This window comes from Bombus fervidus, chromosome 11, assembly GCF_041682495.2.
Source record: "Bombus fervidus isolate BK054 chromosome 11, iyBomFerv1, whole genome shotgun sequence".
In the NCBI taxonomy this organism is placed as follows: Eukaryota; Metazoa; Arthropoda; class Insecta; order Hymenoptera; family Apidae; genus Bombus; species Bombus fervidus.
In genome coordinates this window covers 6,767,123-6,786,517 of record NC_091527.1, presented here as the reverse complement: position 1 = coordinate 6,786,517, position 19,395 = coordinate 6,767,123, and the positions used below count along the sequence as shown (strand labels likewise).

Genomic DNA, 19,395 nt, shown 5'->3' with positions numbered 1-19,395 from the left:
AATTTTTTTACCTTTCTCTTCCTCCGTTCCCATCACGTTTAGGAACGTTTTGTGAATTTCAAGGTGAACGAGAAACTAATAACAAAACGGGTTTTCTCGGTCTGAGTTACTACCAAAAGATCCATTCTCTATGCGTTTAGTAATAACACATTTTATAACGTGCTATTCGCTATATGTATAGTATGTTCGCAAAGGTAAAAGATTTACAACCTTTGAGTATCATGATCCTTGCTTGCTATCATGATGCTTTCGTTCTGCATGCTTCCTCAGATATAATCATATATTCTGTGGTATATGTACATCATATATATGTGTGTCATATACAACTACAAACCCAGTACTTCCGAGAGTAAATAGCGTTCATTCTGAGCAATTTTGAGAAATTATAAAACCTTATTAATACAAAACCAAGAATTATCAATTGCCCGTATCTTTGTTTTGCGCGAACAAGATTACATTTATGATACGGAAATATCGAATATCATAATGCACGTGAAACTCAAAAACTCGAATATGCAGCAGGTATTTCCATGGAGAAAATATCTTTCGTAATTTATCGAACGTACAATTTCCTTCTTGTACAAAACATTCAGTCTTCTCTAGCATTCTCACTAGGTACTTTCTGTAAGTCTGATGTTTCTTTCTCGACAGCTCCTTTACGGTCACTCTGTGTCTGTGGTGAATTTTCATAGTTGTGTTTTATGTGCATCCAAAGTCTCTGCGAAAGAGATAATAGACGTGAAAGTAATATATAAAATGGAGTTAATCACGCAGTTCGGAAACTGAAATACAACGTGGAGAAAAGACGAATTATAGGAAATAAACTAACGGTTCATTAATTACATATAACCTTATCGATCGATAAACATAAATCTTATATTATGTTATGTTGTCTAGAATATGATTATTTCCGAATTCTTTTTACGTGTAAATGATAGTTTCCAATAATTTAAGCAGTATTTTACAGTTAATGTTAGAGAGAAAATTAACAGCGTACTCCTTCGTTTATCCATTCAAAAATACTTTCACATGCATGGTCATAAGCTCTTTCAAAAAATGCCGAGGCGATAACGATACCAAGAACGAAGCTAGATGTCCGCCTAAAAATGTAGCGATAAAGAAAACGAGAAATCATTTCTAATATCTTCCCTATAAAGCACTTTCGATGTAGTTATCTGTGTAACTTTAATCTAAAATATGGGGAAAAAATGAAATCTATGATTGCCAATCTTCGCATTTATGATAGTCGGGAAATCGAAAGCTTTCCACCAATTTGTAAATGATTGTTGAAGAAAGCTAAACAACTTTTGAAGTCGATTCAATGTATAAATAATACACGTTTAACAGTTATGTAACAAAATATTATTTACATTATTTAATAAAAATATCGATAAAACTTTTAAATTAAATAGTACGTCAATTACGTAAAATAATTTCTTATTGTATCATTATTACTATTAATATGTAAAAAAGTTATTACATTTGTTCCTAAAAAAAAAATATAAATAAAATTTCAAACTATTATTTCTACTAACTTTTAATATTATTGAAATCTTTTTCAAAAACAATTGGGCCTTGCAACACTTTTCGAGATAATCTAACGTGCCCATTCACCGGATCTCGTCCAAAATATTTCACTTTTATTTCATCTCCAACATTCAATCCTAGTACGTCAGGATGATGAATTTTACGTTGATCTAACTGCGAATTAGGTAATAACGTTGGTACCATACTGGAATACAATGTAACCATGACCCCAGTTTCACGAATTTCAGTTATTTTTGCAGTATAGATGTCACCAAATGTCAATACTGGTTCCACGTCTTTTTGTATAATTTCATTTATCATGTCTTTGGCTTCATTCATTGCATTTTGATTAGGTGCAAATATAGAAAACACTGTATCGTTCAGCGAATGTATCTATAAAAAAAAAATAATAATAATAATAATAGATTAACTTTTGTCAAAAATGAATCTTTAAAGTTTCTATTTCCTCTTGTAAATTTACATTAACTCCAGTTTCATATAAAATTTTTTTTATGTTCGAGCCTCCAATCCCAAGAAATTTTCCCCTTTGATGAATGGGTACTTCTATGGTATCAAGTACAGGCTTATTGTATTTCTTGTTACTTCCTGGAGAAGATATTGCTGAATTCATGATATTAAGAATTTGAGATTTAGCCACATGTGAGTTTTCGATAGCTTTCATTATCACTTTTAAAGGGACTCCCGCTATTTTTATATCAGCTTGCAAAGCTGTAAACCCTCTTTTTGTACCCGCAATTTTAAAATCCATGTCTCCAAGATGATCTTCTATACCCTGGTCATATAAGAAATAAAAAATTAATTAATTTCTTTTTTAACTACATTCAAATGTTAATCAATATGAAATTACTGATATATCAGTCAAAATTTTGTAATCGTTATCCGTTAACTCAGTAGTATGAGGATTACATATTAATCCCATAGCTACACCAGCAACAGGAGATGAAATTGGCACACCTGCATCCATTAATGCTAGACTACCACCACAAATAGAAGCCATAGAAGACGAGCCTTTAAGAAACACGAAAATATTTAAGTTACAAGTTATCTATTCCACAAGTAATAATTTCTTTCTTATTTAAGCAAGTCACCATTAGATTCTAATACTTCGCTTGTTAGTCTTATAGCAAATGGATAATCTTTTGGTATAACTGCTCGCAATCCTCTCTCTGCTAATGCTCCATGACCAATTTCTCTACGATCATATCCAGTAAGTTTACCTGTTTCATTTACAGCATATGGTGGGAATTCGTAATGCAGAAAAAAATTTTTCTCTTTTATACCACTGCAAAAAATAATATTTATTCATATTGAATATATATTTTTAAAATATTAATAAATGTAATATAACATACCTAGATTGCATTGAGATATTATCCAATTTAAGAGAACTTTCTATACTGTCAAGAGTTACTGTGCATAAAACTTGAGTTTGTCCTCGTTGAAAGAAGGATGAGCCATGAAGAGGCTCAAATAAATCAACCTTGCATTCTATATCTCTCAATTCATCTATTGCACGACCGTCACATCTAAAATTATTTACACACATTCAATAATTTTTAGTAATTTATAATCGTAATTAGATTTCTTTTTTATAAACAAAAACTACCTTTTATTTGTTTCAAATACTAAAGATCTGAAATTTTCCTTAGAAATTTTATTAAAAGCTTTTGCAGCATTTTGAATAAAATCTGAACTACGATCTGTTATACTTTTTAACATTCTATCTCTAAGACCAAAAATGGCAGTGTCTCGCGAAATTTTGTCGTGTGAATGACAACTAAAAATTTCACGTATTTCATGCTCTGCAAAATTTTTTACAAACTCTTCCACATCATTGTTTAATTCACTGCCATTGTTAATCTCTAATTTGGGTTTGCCAACACAATCTCTTAATTTTTTTATAGATTGTACAATTATTTGACATTCTTTAGCACCTATTTTTATTGCTTTTCGAAGTTCTGGCTCTAAAATATCATTTGCCGATCCTTCTATCATGACAATTGAATTTTTGGACATAGATGACATTACAAGATTTAATTTACTATTCTGAAGTTCACGTTTTGTAGGATTAATTATGTATGTATTGTCGATAAGACCAACTCTTACAGCTGCTACAGGTCCCATCCATGGAATATCCGAAATACTTAAAGCTGCAGAGGCAGCATTAATGGATAATATATCTGGATTATTAATTCCATCAATAGCTAGTAAATTACATACTATTTGTGTTTCATAGCAGTATTCTGGCTCAAACAAAGGACGTACAGATCTATCTATTATCCTGCTAATAAGGATCTCATGATCTGTGTAACCTATTTCTCTACGAAGAAAATTTGTTGGTATACGTCCAATTGCAGAAGCTTTTTGTCTGTAGTTCACAGTTAATGGAATTATAGAACCACTGCATGGTTCATTTTTCCTAACCACAGTAGACATGACTGATGTATTGCCAAGCGTAGCAATAACACTCCCAGATGTAAATCGTGCATATTTCCCACTTGATAGTGTAATTTTTGATCTGAATATTTGAAATAAATAATAATAAATATGGAATGAAACACGTAACAATATATTTTATTTAAATAACTATACATATTCTCTATTATATTATTTATCTATTATTCTATCATAATTATTATTATATTATGTATCTATTATTTATCTATTGTATTATTTATACATAAGATGAAATATCACAATAAGTATTAACGTTTAGGTTAAGAAACACGTGATACACTCACCCATTAGATAACTCTATATGTATATTTCCTACAGCATTGCTCGACATAAATTTAACTTGAAATGTATTTTCATTCTTTTTATGACTTTTCAAACATAAAAAACATAAATTTCTATTGTTTAATAACTTACTATGCTTAAACAGTACCATCCTTACATTGAATTTGCTTTCATCGGTTTTAAAATTTCAATGTAGTCATAACCGCCATCATTTAATAAGAAAATATTCTATCATAGTAACTTTTTTATTAACTGCAATATATGATTATATTTTATCTTATTAATAAATACTGATATTTCCTTTCTGATAAAATTTGTCAAATTTCACTACATTTTCGTAATTGATAGTAAATGATATGTACTATTAAATTACTATATTTTTTTTCGAAATAGTTACAAAAAATTAAGGTACTTGTAGTATCCACCAAAATTAGAATTAAAATTTAACGGTTATAAAAACGAGAAATGAGAAGAAATATTATAAATTGATTTTTCATTAAACTGCAAGCTATAGTTACGAGTTACGATATAATATGTAGCTGTTGTACAAATTCTGCGATAACATCACATTGATTGAAATTTGTGTGTATTTAATACACGTGAATTCTATGATGATTAACGAAGTTGCTATTTCAATTTAATTGTGAGAACGAAAATATGGAAAATAATATTTTTCGTATACTAAAACCTCATTGTAGGAATACTCTGATCATTAAAAGAACGTTTTATGAACCATTTAGATCGCGATATCCGGTAGTATACGATAAACCTATTGATGAACACGAAAATTTGACCTTTTTACAGAAATTTCGAAAAGCGTATGATTTTTTTAAGAGTGACTGTAAATTGTTTATTCGAGAAATATGGGATAACTACAGTATGTTTCCATGTAACTTCACAGTGAATGAAATTGATGTTGTATGGAAGTTTGATGGAACTCAAAAATCCTTGGATCAATGGATTGTAAATACTGACAAGGACTATCATCATGGTTATTCAACTGCTAAGTAACTGTATAATATTTTTATGCTGTTATATCTTGGAAAGGTTTAGACTAATTGAGAAAATGTCTATTATTTTTAGATTAGAACTATCATCTTATGGCACTGGAATATTCCATGGTATATTAGATACTCGTGTACCCAATGACGGTCGAACTACAAATGCTGGATACTGCAATATCACTTCAGCTGTAAGATTTAAATCTTTTGCTCGACAATACTACTATGATTGGACACATTATAATGAAGTTGTTTTACGAGTTAGAGGAGATGGTAGATGTTACATGTTAAATATTTTACAAAAAGGAAGAATAGACTTAACGCAATATAATTGTTATCATTATGTAATGTATACAAGAGGTGGCCCGTATTGGCAAATAATTAGAGTCCCTTTTGCAAAATTTGTATTTAGTACAAAAGGACAAATTAATGAAAATCAATTTGCTATGTGTCAGAGTATCATTACAAATTTTGGAATTACAATTGCTGATAAAAAGCCAGGGCCTTTCAGATTAGAAATTGATTATATTGGAGTTTGTTACAATGTGAGTAATTTTGAAACATTTGCATATGAAACATATAAGGTAGGAGATATAGGGACCAGTTTGTAATCTTTTTTTATAGAGGAATTCCAAAATAAAAATAATGTTTTTATTAATTTGAGTTGTATACATAATAGATATTTAAATAACGTCTATTATACAAAGTAAATAATAAATTTAGAAACAATAAACGATGTTATTGTGATCATTAATACATGTATTTAATTAGATGATTTTGTTGAAGTCTTTTTCCTTACGAATTTATATGTATTTTTTGATATCAAATAACTTACACCTCCTGCTAATGTTGTTACTGCTGTTACATAACAAAAAATCTCTAAAGCTGGATGATTTACGAAATGAAATATGGGTGCAGCTAGTGTTCCAGCAACAAAAGACAACTGAATAGCAGTATTAATTTTACTTATATATGTTGGAGCTAATTGTACTGTTGCATATGTAGGATCAAAATATCTGGCCAAAGTTTTCTGAAACATATTTTGTAAATAAGTATGATCATTTAAATATTTTTCTGTTCATAATGTTACAATCTATACATACTGGAGGAGGCAAAGATTGGTATCTTATGTAAGAAACAGCTGAAACCAAGGCAACATCTCTTGCAATGACAAGACACGTTAAAGGAATAGGAACCAATCCTACCCAGGCCAAAGATAGGAACAGAGTACCTACTAGTAACTTATCTGCAGCAGGATCTAAAAAAGTGCCAAGCTTAGAAGCTTGTGATGTCCATGTACGTGCAATCCATCCATCAGCTAAATCACTAAACCCAGCAATTATCAATAGCCACAATGCTATCTGTAATGTGTGAACAAATAATATATATGATGAATATAATGAATAAATATGCACTTAAATATTATAACGTTTTACCTGGTAATCTTGTGACAAAATTAAGTAACTTAAATATGGAGATGTTACAATTCGTCCCATACAAAGAATATTTGGTACAGTCCAAATGTTTTCTTTGTCAATAATTACTTCTACTTTCCGTTTAGTTTGTTTAATATCTTGCAGTATCTGTAATTTTAATGCTTTTCTCCTACTGATATTTTCCTTTTTGTCAATATAATTTTTATGATTATTAATTCCATTAGAATATACTCTTGCATGATACATCAAATATTGCCTCAAACATCTTTCTAACCAGTGTCTACTTGAAATTGTAGATTGTTTGAAGCATAGCATCATAAATTGGTTCATAATTGATTATTCCTGTTTTTAAAACAATACAATGATAAAGGCGATGATAGTTAAATATTATCAGCATATAGTCATTAAAGTCATATTTTTATGTTTATTTGTATTTCATTACAATATATATGAAAATTATGCATTATATAGAACATGTATTAAGTGAGTTTCTAATGTAAAAATATTATTTTCCATAAAATTTAAGATTATTTAAAAACGAATTATTAAGGAAGAAAGTAATATCTTCTGATTATAGTATTTATTAAATTAACTAGTAATTATTAAATTAATAATATATTTATTATGAACTGTTATGTAATAAACGTGATTTAGCTTAATAATTACAAAAACTTTATAGTAAAAAGATGTATTATATGATTTTATGAAAAAGAGATTTCATTCTTGAGGTTATGTTGTTTCACCACACATAAAGCTTACCTGTATCAAGTTAAATATCTTTCGCCTTCGAATATAATGGAAAAGCAAAAACTATCGTTTTTGTAAAAGTAAAAAGAAATTAGCTACATTTACATTAATATTATCATTTTCATTCTTAATTCTTCCATTTCAAAGATAAGTTAAGTTAGTTCTAACCGGTTGAATAATATTCATATCAGTTAAAATTAAGTTAGTAAATCGTAAACACTATGAAATCGTAGTAGGTTTTACGAGGGGGGGAGTTTCGTGGTAATACTATTTCAATTAATGAAATGAAATGCATGCGTCAATTATTTAAAATTGTACATAATAACAAGGAAAATAGTTTCTATTTTTTTAACAGATGAATTTATGATATGTTTATAAAACATTGATTATCAATAACGAGAACCATAATCGTTTTTCAATATTCACGCTTAAATTCTTATATTAAAATAATAACAGTAGACAGTACCTTCTGCTATGAGAAGTACGCACGTACTTACTATTACTTTACTTTACATTATTCTGTACATTATGTAATATTCAATATTTTTTACGATTTTTTAAATTAATTTTTCTATTCGTAAATGATGTGGTCGTTTATTCATAATCAATAATGTCAGTTCTTTAATTAACTTATTTCTCAAATGGTGTATGCAAATATGATCGCATCATTACGGTTAGAAGATTAGGAATACGGTAGATGAGAATATTTATTTAACGAGTAAAAGATAAATGTAAAGAAATAAAATATGACAATAGAAAAAGATAAAATTTAGGATCTCAGTCCATTTCATCTAATGGTATGTGTGTGTGTGTGTGTGTGTGTGTGTGTGTGTGTGTGTGTGTGTGTGTGTGTGTGTGTGTATATATATCATCGGAAAATATACTATCTTTTGTTAATTAAGTAGAAGGTAGTTGTATAATTGTTCGCTAGAACAATCAATAAGTATATTCTCAGAATGAAAGAATGTACCGCGTATAAAAATTGAATTACGAACTTCATGTCAAAGAAGTGTAAATTGTGTTAAAATGAGAATCTCTGTTGAAAGAAATTTTCACCGTAAGAATGCGTGCCCATGAAGCGCATGCGTATAGCTGGTCACAGTATTGCAGGCGCACGACTCGACGAGCAACAGAGTGCTGTGTACATCCCCGCCCACGTATTATTATTCGACTGTCTTGTAACCACGCTTCTCGGTGATCGTGAACAACCACGAGTATTGGACAATTCCACATCGAGTGGATAATGAATTCATTATTCACGGAAGATTTGTCGCGGCCTGTCGACAGAACCACGTAAAAAGGTTTTAATGTGACACAAGGGCGAGCATGATTCTGGCAGGATCAGACCATTTTCTGGCGGGTAAGTCCACTATCTTCTACTTTGTCTATAACTCTTTTAACGAATTCAACTGTTCAAATGTGACCTGGTACACTTCGATACGGAAACATTGACCTCAAAATATCGATGATCGTGAATCGATTCGTTAACGAACAACGTTCGATCGTGATAGAGTTATTAAAATCTGAATAGAGCACGCACCCCTTTCGACGTTTTTTCGCCATCTAAATACATCACGATGCTTCTAATAGTTTCTCGAATCATTCAACAATTTCCAATAAAACTAATTCGTGTGACGTGACAGTAATCCCTTGACACATTACCAAGTTCCTACCTAAAATGTTCTACATACGTCGTTCTTTTTGATTAATCGAGAATGATTAGAACGTGAACGCATGCCACGGTTTCCGCATTGCGCAAATGAAAATTATTTCGAAATACATTCGTTTTGAATAATGTCCTCTTCCCTACAGTTTTCTTTTCGCTCTCAATTTTTTACTAAATTACAACGAGTAACAATTCTGTCGATTCTTTATAGTTGAATATGTGGTAATATCGTTATATCCAAGTTATCGTTGATAGTTAACGGAAATCAACAATTTTAGTTAGCATTTGCCTCCGTTTACGACGATATTTCAACGATATCTTCGACGAAAGGAGACGGATGCAAAGGATTTCGACAGATCTTTGTACCGAGATTCATTAACCGTAATCGGTGTTTAATATCGCGCAGTGGTTTCCGCGTTAAGACGAACGGTGGTTAATTATTCCAGGTCATTACGACGTAATGTGTCGCTGCTGTTTTAACGCGTTCGATACATCAATGACACGTACGACCGCCGTTCGAGAGAAAGATTTAATCGGTGTATGGGTGAACGCCTTTTCTCCGTGGTCAATAAATAACTTATGCTTTGCCTGTACCCTTTTTGATCATGCTTTTTGCACGGAACCTTTCGTCCGGCCCGTTCCATCGCGTTCTTCCTTTTTTTTTTTTTTTTTTTATGATTCTTCCCATCTCGCTTCCCTTCCCTCTATTAGCACGTTTTCATTTATGATCGATCATTCGTCGGACGATAAATAATATACACGACCAGTAGTTTGTTCCAACCAGTCATTCTCAAGATCGATCGACATTACAGTACCTGTGGAAGCGACAGCATTTCTGGGTGCCGTAGCTGGCTTCGTGGTCCTCCTGTTGGCTCTCTTCTTGTACTTGTCACGCAAATGGTGCTTTACTCCACCATCCACGACCACTCTTTTCGGTGGCGTTTGCGTGCCTCTCTGCGAGCCTAACAACGGCTCCACCTCACAAATTGCGAAAAACATAGGTAAGTTGTCGACGAACGATCTGATCCTGTGCTTTCTACTGCTTACTTTGAAATTGCTGGAAAAATACACACATAATACCGATCCAGAAGCAGGCGCGATTTTTCTATATATGATACCCGCTTCCAGTCCTTTTCAAAGATCGTTATCAGCTACTTTGTACCTGAAATTAAACGAACCTAACCGAAAGTTGGGTTTAATGTTGAAACTCGGCAGGGAAGGCATTTTCCTATTCGGATCCAGAGACTAGTTCCGATTCGGAAGAGGACGTCCTTCGTCGACTGAATTCGCATTCTCATCCACCGCCGGATACTTTGACTATCCAAGCGGAGGATGGACCGACCATTCTGGGTTAGTTTTTCCTTTATCCGTTCTTTTTCTTCTTTATGTTCTATTTCATTAATTTTACGTTCGTTCCTGATCGATCGTGTATCGCCGTTTCAGATGCCGGCACTACCTCCAGCAGTTGCACGGAAGAACACTCGCCCAGCGATCAACAACAGGTGAATGAGAATAAAAAGTTTATAGTTAAAACGGCGTTGTCATGTTGCACGATCGAATATCGCGTTCTTAATCTACACGTGTAGTTTCGTCCAGTCGCGGGGAGACGGTCGCGTTATAGCGCGTCAACGGGAGTCGTAAATTCCCGTTACGATTGCACGAATCGACACCACGAACAGGGCGATCCCCTTATTTCTTGTGGGAGAATAAAGGGTGATTGGCTTGGAATATAACTGGACTTCACAGTTATATAATATATGTATTTTTATTTGCACTAGATTACAATATTAGACGTGAACAGACCGTGTTTGAATTCGTCGTGTCGGAAAGCGTTGTGATGGACCCGAAGGTTGCTAAATGTGGTAGTTAGAGCGGCGAGAACTTGACTGACTTTGGTTAGAACTTGACGGCCCGATGAGTGTTAGAACCGTAGACTTGACTGTCCGAAGGATATTAGAACAGTGATTGACCCGTCTCGTACTATTTAGGAAGAAAACTCGTTGTGCGTGTATCCTTGTTGAACTAAGAACGCGGATTCGTAGTTCACACTTTTCGGTAGAAAAGTGAGGGTAACGATCCGCGATGCCCATTGGGTATTACCAATGTTAATGAATTAAATACGAGGGGACAGTCCTCGGCAAATGTGACTCACGTGTGTTTCTGTCCTTGGGAAAAACCCGCTACCTCGCTGGGCAAACCTCCGCTGACCATGAGGGACGTCGCAGGTACCGACTTACGCGACGTAACAACACGATTGTCGCGTAAATAGTTTATCGGTGGCCGGATATCCGTGCGTACTTTATCACGCAACGTTCTAACCGTATAATATCGTCGTTAGTGACCTATTCTTTGCATTAGTATGATACTTGGAGTCGTTTAGTTCGGTATGCTTTTAAAATGAACTTTTTTTTAACCGAATCGAATGATTTCGTTTGATACACAGTGTGTGGTAGAAGTCGGGGCCTCTGGTATTATTCTCGATAACAGAGAACAAGAGGTAGAGGTCGAGCAAAATGGTTCAACTACCAACGACGTTATTACAACAATGGGTACCATCACCGAAGAAGTGGGTAGCTTGGAAGTCGCTTTCCTATATGATGCACCGATGCGCGAGATGACGGTTCGTATAAATTTCATTGGAAAATTCGTTTACGATTTAATAGAAACCAAGGAGTTTCCTTATTTTGTAGGTTCATGTGCTGCAAGGACGAAATTATCCCGAAGGTATAGGCGGTAGTCAAGTGCGGCTCGTGTTGTTACCATCGAAGAAGCAGCGCCGTAAAACTCGAGTACGCCAGGGCACATCTCCACAGTACATGGAGAGTTTTCTGCTTCCACGTGTAAATCCAGAGGACGTAAACGCCATGGGCGTACGCCTAAGAGTGTATCTATGGGGCGGAAGAATGCGACGAGAGAGATTACTAGGCGAAGCTAGAGTCTCCTTCGATCAGATCAATCTTCAGCTTGAAACTACGCTTTGGTTAACGCTACAACCTCCACCTTTTTCTTCGGTAAAACATCTATATGCAATAATATCCGTAGTTGTCTTTTTTTCCAATCCTCAATGTCGAAGAAAATAACGGTAAAATGAACGTGATTTTTGCAGGTACAAGATTGGGGAACAACTAGTAGTTTGACTCGTAGCGATTCCACGGGATCACAGCAATCAGTTCAATCATACGCATCACCTACTGCACGTGTGCCAACTTACGCATCACATACTGTACCTCCTTACGGCAGTAGTATGAAGGGTGGAAGCGTGGCAGAAATTTTAATAGGCTTGGCGTATAACGGGACGACTGGACGTTTATCGGTAGAAATAATTAAAGGATCTCATTTTCGGGGTGGCGGCGGGAACGACACGAAACCACCCGACACGTACGTTAAGCTCGCTCTCATGGATAGCAACGGTCACGAAATGGAACGATCGAAAACTGGTCTGAAACGGGCTCAGCCGAATCCTCTGTACAAGGAAACATTTATATTCCAAGTAAGCTTACAGCTAATTAAATAATTCAATTCGATGGAATATTATTCAAACAGATATTCTCTGCTCCTTTTGAAACGAATCTGATTAAATGTTACACTCGTAATGGCTGTTTAGGTTGCTCTGTTTCAACTTGGAGATGTAACTCTCTTTCTATCGGTTTATAATCGACGAAGAGGCGGAATGGGAAGAAAGGGAAGAGAAATGATCGGTTGGCTGAGTTTGGGATTAAACAGTTCCGGCACAGAGGAGCTTCAACATTGGAACGATATGCGCGCAGCAAGACAACCGGCGCAAGTTCAACGCTGGCACTCGTTGCTGCGTCCTTGAAACATCCGATCACGAAAGAGTTCCTGTCACGGAAATACATTTTACGATGTTGTTAATGATAACGATATGGTTTGACAGATAGAACACGGTGCAGATTACGGTCCCCGATTGCGTACCGTTATATACGACTGATCGTGTAGAAGAGCAACTGAATTTTTCAAGATGAACGCGGCTGTTCTTCATTGGAGATAAAGCCTGTACTGCCCGAACAGAACACAGAAGTCAATATGTCGATCTGTTGATCCTGCGAATCAGAGCTATCATAATTTTAGCATGTGGTAACTCTGAGTTCAAAACTCAATCGATGTACCAAGTACATTCCTTTTTGATACGCCGGACGGAGTTGAGGGTGTTTTCAACATACATATTACGTATGTATATTACATATGCAAACAGAGAAAGAACGTAAACGCATAACACATACATGATTCATACGCACACGTACACGTATATGTATATACACGTTTACCTACTTACATATACGTAAAACATATTTCAATTACACGTGCACACATACGTACACGTTACAAATATGCAAACACGCATTTTGTCGGTCCCAAAAGTCGAACGTATAATACATTAGCAGATGGACCGCGAAAACGACTTCGATTCGATATGTGCCTGAGCCAACTTTAATCGTTTATTTTTTACTTTGTGCCTTTCACCCTTTTTAGGCCGTGTGTCCGTCGACGGAGAATCGTCGTGGGATACCCAGCCAAGTCGAGAGCCCATTATGAACCGCGATCCTCTAGCCGTTCTCCTTTGGACGAGCTAATTAAGCAAACGTAACTTTTCCTCTCTCGCTCCGTGACACTTTCAGCGGAATATTCGATTTGCAGTGCTTGTTCGTTCGAATCGATGCCACGAATCTTGTTGTTTCGATCATATGGTTCGAGAATGGATTGACGCGCGAAACGAATTAACCTCTTATTGCGTGGAGTACGGGGGCAGCGAATAATGTTTCGAGAGAAAGTCAAGGTTGTACACAATTTTTCTAATTTCCTACATACTCTGGCTTCGTTTATTCGTTTCTCTTTTCTGCGTACTATTATTTATACATATATATGTATACCCTTAATTTAGTAATGTATATTTGATAGTATCAGTAAATCACGTTGTGAAGTTTCATAATTCATTGTCATATTCTTGATGCGTGTAACAACGTGCTTACATTTACGTATCCTAACTTTACGAACGTTTCGTGTATACAGGATATCGGTTAATCAATTAGTAGCGTCGAGGGGTTATAGTTAATCGATTGGATATAAAGGGGAACGTATACGAGGACAGATTCACAATTAAACGACGCACAATAAACTCGCAAAACGCACCTCGTAAACGCAGATGTGATCGTAGAGTTGATATTACTATTAAACTAGTAGTATACATTATCGTGTGAATACGATAGGTTATGTAGAAATGTTTTTTCCACGCGTTTATATTAGAGGGAATTGGATACCGGACGAAGCAGGCGACTGATTAATGGATAAAAAAATTACCAGATGCTGTGAATCGTTTAACGCTTGACTTTTTCAAGCTTAGCGTTTAGGTGATTAACGATGATTAATCCATGCTCGAACTATTCTCTCGTTTTACGTATCTAGACAATGTATAACGCGATTGCAAGGACTCAGAAGTTTCTTTTTCGTTTGTTTACTACGTATGTGCATGAATTTTCTCGTATCAAATGTGCAGACGTTCTTTTTACAATGCTCTTCTCAAAAGCAGTTTTAAAGACGTACTTTTAGCGCTTTCGGATTTAGCATAATCATCGATAATCGATAATCGATAATATCGTAGTGATGTGCGTTTGTTGGTGCATCTCATCCAACTTTTAGCGTTTTCAGGAAGCGAGAAGAGAAAGCAACAGCGAGGAAGATACGTAGCGTGAAGCGAGCGATAGAATTATTCTCTGCTTTGAGAAGTTTTAAGCGTACCGGGATTTTAGCTAACGTTCTTAGGATACTTTCTCCACTTCTGAGTCTTGGTAACATAATTGTATATTGTACAGTCTGTTTATAAGCAACACGATATTAACTACGAGGATCAGAGATTTGCGTGAGAATGATGTAGAGTCCTCGGTTTCTCATCGCGGATGGGTCGAACCCGATGCGGGCAAGAACAAAATGTTTTTGAAATATTTGTGATCGATATGTACACTTAATTAGTGAGTAGAGGTTTTTCAGGGTAATTTCTATGCCTTTGATTGTTCTCAATTTGTTACAATATAGTTGTAATTGCATCGAACTATTTTAAAGCAAATGACTGGCTTTTCGCGGGGTGATTCAATGGCGATGAAAGGAAGGATGCTTGGCCAAAGACATTTAAGGCAGTAATTAGACAAAGAGAGTGTATGAAGTTATTGAATTTTATTTATCTAACAATATTTGACAATTATCAATGTATGGGGTGAACAAATTCTTCTTTCGATAATTCATATTGTCTTGTTCTCTGATGTTCTATTCTATTGTGTCGCTTTCTCGAGTGTCTAATGCTTACAAAATCGATAAAAAAGAATATATATACATATATATATATATAAAACAAAAAGAAAAATCTTTAAAGATCGCGAGGATTATAAACAGACTAACGTTGGATTTTTATCTATATTTTATCTACAGCACTCTTTCTCGATAAGAATTAATTGAAGTTTGAACGTCTACTGCACAAAATACCTTAATCAATGTTATTAAATAAATAATAATTATATCTGTCGCGTTTTATAAAAGTGTACTCTAATACAATTAAACGAATAAACTTACAAATAGTTGTTACTGAATACATAAAGAAAAAGAAATAAAATTTGTCAAAATACATATTTCTCTAATAGTTCTTGTTTTTTTCTTGCAAGTAACGCTTCCTGAATATCTTGTTGCGATGGTATTGCTTTTTGTGCAGTTGTTTCGATTTCCTCTTCTACTTCTGGCTGTTTCTCGTTTTGTGTTAGCCATTCCTGCATTGCTTTTTCTTTTGCTTCCTGTTCAGCTTTCTGTTCCAAAGGTGACAAAATTCCATCATCGTCGTCTCTGTAACCATAATAATCTGCATCGATGTCCTTCATTAACTCAGCGCGTGTTTTACGAGGTGGAGGCGGTGGTTCTTGTTCAAATAATTCTCTAACACCTGGTAGTTCTTTCGCTGCCCCAAAATATTTGTAACCACGGTTTCCAGGAACCTAAATGTTGTAATAATTACCTGTTACTTTCTTCTATTATTTACTATTTATTATTATTAAAAATAGAGCGATGTAGCAAAATTAAAAACATACCTCACGACCTTCGTGGTCTAGCATACGTGGTCCTACTCTGGAATAATCTGGCCCGCCTAACTCTTTTATCTGAGCCTCCCAGTGTCGTTTTTCTCTCAACAATTTATTAATCTCGTCATTCAAATCTCGAATTCGAAATTCCCCGAGACCAGCATTTTGAATCTGTGCAACCTTTTTTGCAATTTCTCTAATTATTTGCATTCTCCACTTTTCTGCTTTCCGCAAGTCTCTACATTCAGAAGCTAAATACGGTCTTCTTTCCTGTTCCTTTCTGGCTCCTTCGTTGCTTTGTGCAGCTCTCCACCGAGCAAGAGTGGTCCTGTTAAAGAACGAATGTTTAAATAAATATAAAAAACAGAAGAATTTATAAATTATATTCAAGAAAATATCTTCTTTTTATGATACTTACATAGCCTTTTCTGCGTTTCGCGCCTGAAAGAAATAACATTAATTAAGTATATTAAAAAAATATAATTAATTTCTTGTATTATGTAATAACGTTTACTACACTTACCATTTTTATATAAATAACAACGTTCAATAAAACAATTTAGTACTGTCCAAATACTTCGATATGTATAACTTATAAGTTTTTCCAAGTAAACTTCTGTTTGCTTAGAATGTCTTGAACAATGTTATTGCTTTATATTCTTACGTTATGTATTATAACAACGATAAATTTAATTTTATTTTGTAGTCAATGACAAATGACAAAGTATAGTGTACGGCACGATCATATAAATGTTTACGTGATCGTAGTTTGTAGATATGATTCTGTTGTATCTTTAAGGTTATGTTATAGCGTACACACCAGTCAGCTGCACGTAACCTACTGTTTGGAGCATCGAACAAAATAAATCGGCAAGATCTCTTGATAGATGGCGCAGTATGTTTTATTGCATATATATATATATATATATCAAGAGGTTATATATATATTTATATATATATACACATATATATATTTATAGATGTGTCTGCCTAACTCGTAATAGAGAAAAAGAAAAATCATTAAGTTTTAACCACAATTTTTATTTTTATTTATGATTGTTTTAGTAGAATTAGAGATTGAAAATAATTGTGTAATTGTAATATTCCGCTGTTAATTCGTAAAAAAGCAATATATAACACGAAACAATTATAAGTGTAATATTACTATTGCCATTGATTGTTCATAGAAGTTGTCTATGTTAAACTAAATATTATAGTTGCAGATGTTCTGAGATGGATAATGAATGCAGAATAAAATTTCGTTGTTTTATTCTATTAGCATTCCAGAATCCACGATGCTATATAGTATGTATGTATTCAAGAACAGAACTGGACAGAGGTCAGTGTGTTCGTGTATTTCAAGTTCCAGTTTCTTAAGAATTCTAGACTCTAGACAAAGGAAAGATCGGCGCACTTGTGTTCAAAGCGTTGAGGAGTACGGACACTTTTATCGAACAACAGTGATAAGGTAAAGTATATTAATATTTTCAAATGTATTTTAAATATTTTTGGGATAATATTAAATACGATAATATGATAAAGATTAATAAGAAAGTTTTTTTTTATTTAAGTCTGGATACAGGATAACAACATTTGATTAAAAATGCAGAGTAAGTAGTATTGTTTTAATATCATTTTGAATATTTTAATTAGAAATAATGTTGAAGATTAACTTTTTAATGCTAATTTAATTTCGAGATATTTGATTAGGTATTATGTAGCATAGAAGACACGGAGTCGCGTGAATTTGTTTATTTCCTTTCGTTTTGGCTTTTTAAGGTAGTTTGAAATCAGTTTTAATTTTAAGAAACGGTAGATATTTATCAAAAAATATATTAAGAAACGTTAACAGAACAGTGCTGTCTTTTATAACAATTTTTACATTTTAGATTCTTTACATAACTTGCTAATCAAGTTTCTTTCTTTTTTTGTAGAATTGGTATTTTTAACAGTTCTATGCTTTTACGGAGTGATAGCACAGAATTGCGAAGACAATAAAGAAGAACAATGTAGTGCTACAACTTCAGCTTCTTTTAATCAAGACAAAGATTGGGAATCAGCTACTTCCATTTATGACTTTCATGCTACAGATATACATGGAAAGGAAGTTATGCTGAATAAATATCGTGGGCATGTTTGTATAATTGTTAATGTTGCTAGCAACTGTGGATTTACAGATACACATTATAAAGAACTAGTACAATTGTATGAAAAGTACAGTAAGGTGGAAGGTTTAAGGATTCTAGCATTCCCATCGAATCAATTTGGTGGCCAAGAACCAGGCACTTCCACAGAAATCTTAAATTTTGTCAAAAAATATAACGTTACTTTTGATCTGTTTCAAAAAATTGATGTTAATGGAGATAATGCGCATCCATTATGGAAATGGTTGAAGACACAGGCAGGTGGATTCATAACTGATAGCATCAAATGGAACTTTACTAAATTCATCATTAACAAAGAAGGACAAGTTGTTGCCAGACACGCACCAACTACCAGTCCTCTTGAAATGGAATCAGAATTGAAGAAGTATTTCTAAGTTCCCTTATACTATTGCTTTCTTAATTCAGTTTTAATTATCAGCAATAGTTTTGTCATATATTGCAATATTTTTGACATCCTTTGCATTATCAATAGAAATAAAAATTGTCCCTATACAATGAGATTGAAGTTTTTCTTAAGATTTAAGACATTATATATATATATATGAAACGATATACAAATAAATAGTTTTCTCTATAGTTTACAAACAGTTTTATTCATTTAACGTTTTAACATTTCTATACGACATAGTACACCTTATTTATTATATAGATCTCTAACAATATAAATGTAGACTGTACAAGACGCGGTTTGATCGTTGGAACCCAACGAAATTACGACTTAAGTGTTTATATTAAATACGTAGAAAGCATATTTTTCAATCGGTAATGTATATATAGGAAAATATTACAAAACAAATTGACTTTGTTTTCGTAGCTATCTAAACGATATTTTCACTTTTTCTTAAATCGCTATCTTATCATATCAAAATGATACTTGACCCCGCTATGTACAAATTTTAATACAACGTGCGCAATTCTACTGATCGAATCATATTAAACGATCGGTGCGATGAAGGAGTTGTAACTTTCCTTTTATCAGAACTTCAAAATACGTACACGAGTATACGTACAAGTATA

The 19,395-nt window shown here is 33.7% G+C and overlaps 6 protein-coding genes and 1 long non-coding RNA gene across 8 annotated transcripts; 4 read left to right on the top strand and 3 right to left on the bottom strand.

The window, feature by feature from the left end:
• The first annotated feature begins 326 nt into the window (after positions 1 to 326).
• LOC139992307 (uncharacterized) lies at positions 327 to 971 on the top strand. The gene is made up of 2 exons (XR_011801072.1): positions 327 to 522; positions 652 to 971. It is a non-coding gene; the product is annotated as an uncharacterized lncRNA (long non-coding RNA).
• On the bottom strand, positions 516 to 4,578 carry Pnpase (polyribonucleotide nucleotidyltransferase 1). The gene is made up of 8 exons (XM_072013031.1): positions 4,290 to 4,578; positions 3,155 to 4,066; positions 2,901 to 3,074; positions 2,637 to 2,830; positions 2,396 to 2,556; positions 2,009 to 2,320; positions 1,536 to 1,920; positions 516 to 718 (listed from the first exon to the last, which is right to left on the bottom strand). Exons 1-8 carry the CDS (start codon positions 4,436 to 4,438, stop codon positions 687 to 689), a joined length of 2,319 nt encoding a protein of 772 aa, XP_071869132.1. The 5' UTR covers positions 4,439 to 4,578; the 3' UTR covers positions 516 to 686.
• An 87-nt stretch (positions 4,579 to 4,665) lies between these two features.
• Positions 4,666 to 6,060, top strand: Cia30 (complex I intermediate-associated protein 30). Its single transcript, XM_072013041.1, has 2 exons — positions 4,666 to 5,294; positions 5,371 to 6,060. Exons 1-2 carry the CDS (start codon positions 4,945 to 4,947, stop codon positions 5,897 to 5,899), a joined length of 879 nt encoding a protein of 292 aa, XP_071869142.1. The 5' UTR covers positions 4,666 to 4,944; the 3' UTR covers positions 5,900 to 6,060.
• On the bottom strand, positions 5,918 to 7,896 carry Cls (cardiolipin synthase). The gene is made up of 4 exons (XM_072013042.1): positions 7,484 to 7,896; positions 6,725 to 7,066; positions 6,392 to 6,649; positions 5,918 to 6,318 (listed from the first exon to the last, which is right to left on the bottom strand). The coding sequence occupies exons 2-4, from the start codon at positions 7,052 to 7,054 to the stop codon at positions 6,052 to 6,054; spliced, it is 855 nt and encodes a 284-aa protein (XP_071869143.1). The 5' UTR covers positions 7,055 to 7,066; positions 7,484 to 7,896; the 3' UTR covers positions 5,918 to 6,051.
• A 673-nt stretch (positions 7,897 to 8,569) lies between these two features.
• Syt14 (Synaptotagmin 14) lies at positions 8,570 to 15,783 on the top strand. 2 transcript variants are annotated; one of them, XR_011801071.1, is made up of 9 exons: positions 8,570 to 8,831; positions 9,950 to 10,138; positions 10,353 to 10,487; positions 10,581 to 10,639; positions 11,581 to 11,757; positions 11,828 to 12,148; positions 12,244 to 12,627; positions 12,742 to 13,325; positions 13,629 to 15,783. XR_011801071.1 is itself a non-coding variant. In XM_072013032.1 (8 exons), the coding sequence occupies exons 1-8, from the start codon at positions 8,798 to 8,800 to the stop codon at positions 12,952 to 12,954; spliced, it is 1,512 nt and encodes a 503-aa protein (XP_071869133.1). In that variant the 5' UTR covers positions 8,570 to 8,797; the 3' UTR covers positions 12,955 to 15,783. The 2 variants fall into 2 exon arrangements, 1 of the variants encoding a protein (XP_071869133.1); XM_072013032.1 differs by having other exon boundaries at positions 12,742 to 15,783.
• Positions 14,390 to 17,049, bottom strand: LOC139992304 (pre-mRNA-splicing factor ISY1 homolog). Its single transcript, XM_072013043.1, has 4 exons — positions 16,737 to 17,049; positions 16,632 to 16,654; positions 16,223 to 16,541; positions 14,390 to 16,129 (listed from the first exon to the last, which is right to left on the bottom strand). Exons 1-4 carry the CDS (start codon positions 16,737 to 16,739, stop codon positions 15,761 to 15,763), a joined length of 714 nt encoding a protein of 237 aa, XP_071869144.1. The 5' UTR covers positions 16,740 to 17,049; the 3' UTR covers positions 14,390 to 15,760.
• Positions 17,050 to 17,520: 471 nt separating this feature from the next.
• LOC139992306 (uncharacterized) lies at positions 17,521 to 18,873 on the top strand. The gene is made up of 3 exons (XM_072013045.1): positions 17,521 to 17,681; positions 17,785 to 17,823; positions 18,148 to 18,873. Exons 2-3 carry the CDS (start codon positions 17,817 to 17,819, stop codon positions 18,750 to 18,752), a joined length of 612 nt encoding a protein of 203 aa, XP_071869146.1. The 5' UTR covers positions 17,521 to 17,681; positions 17,785 to 17,816; the 3' UTR covers positions 18,753 to 18,873.
• Positions 18,874 to 19,395: the final 522 nt, after the last annotated feature.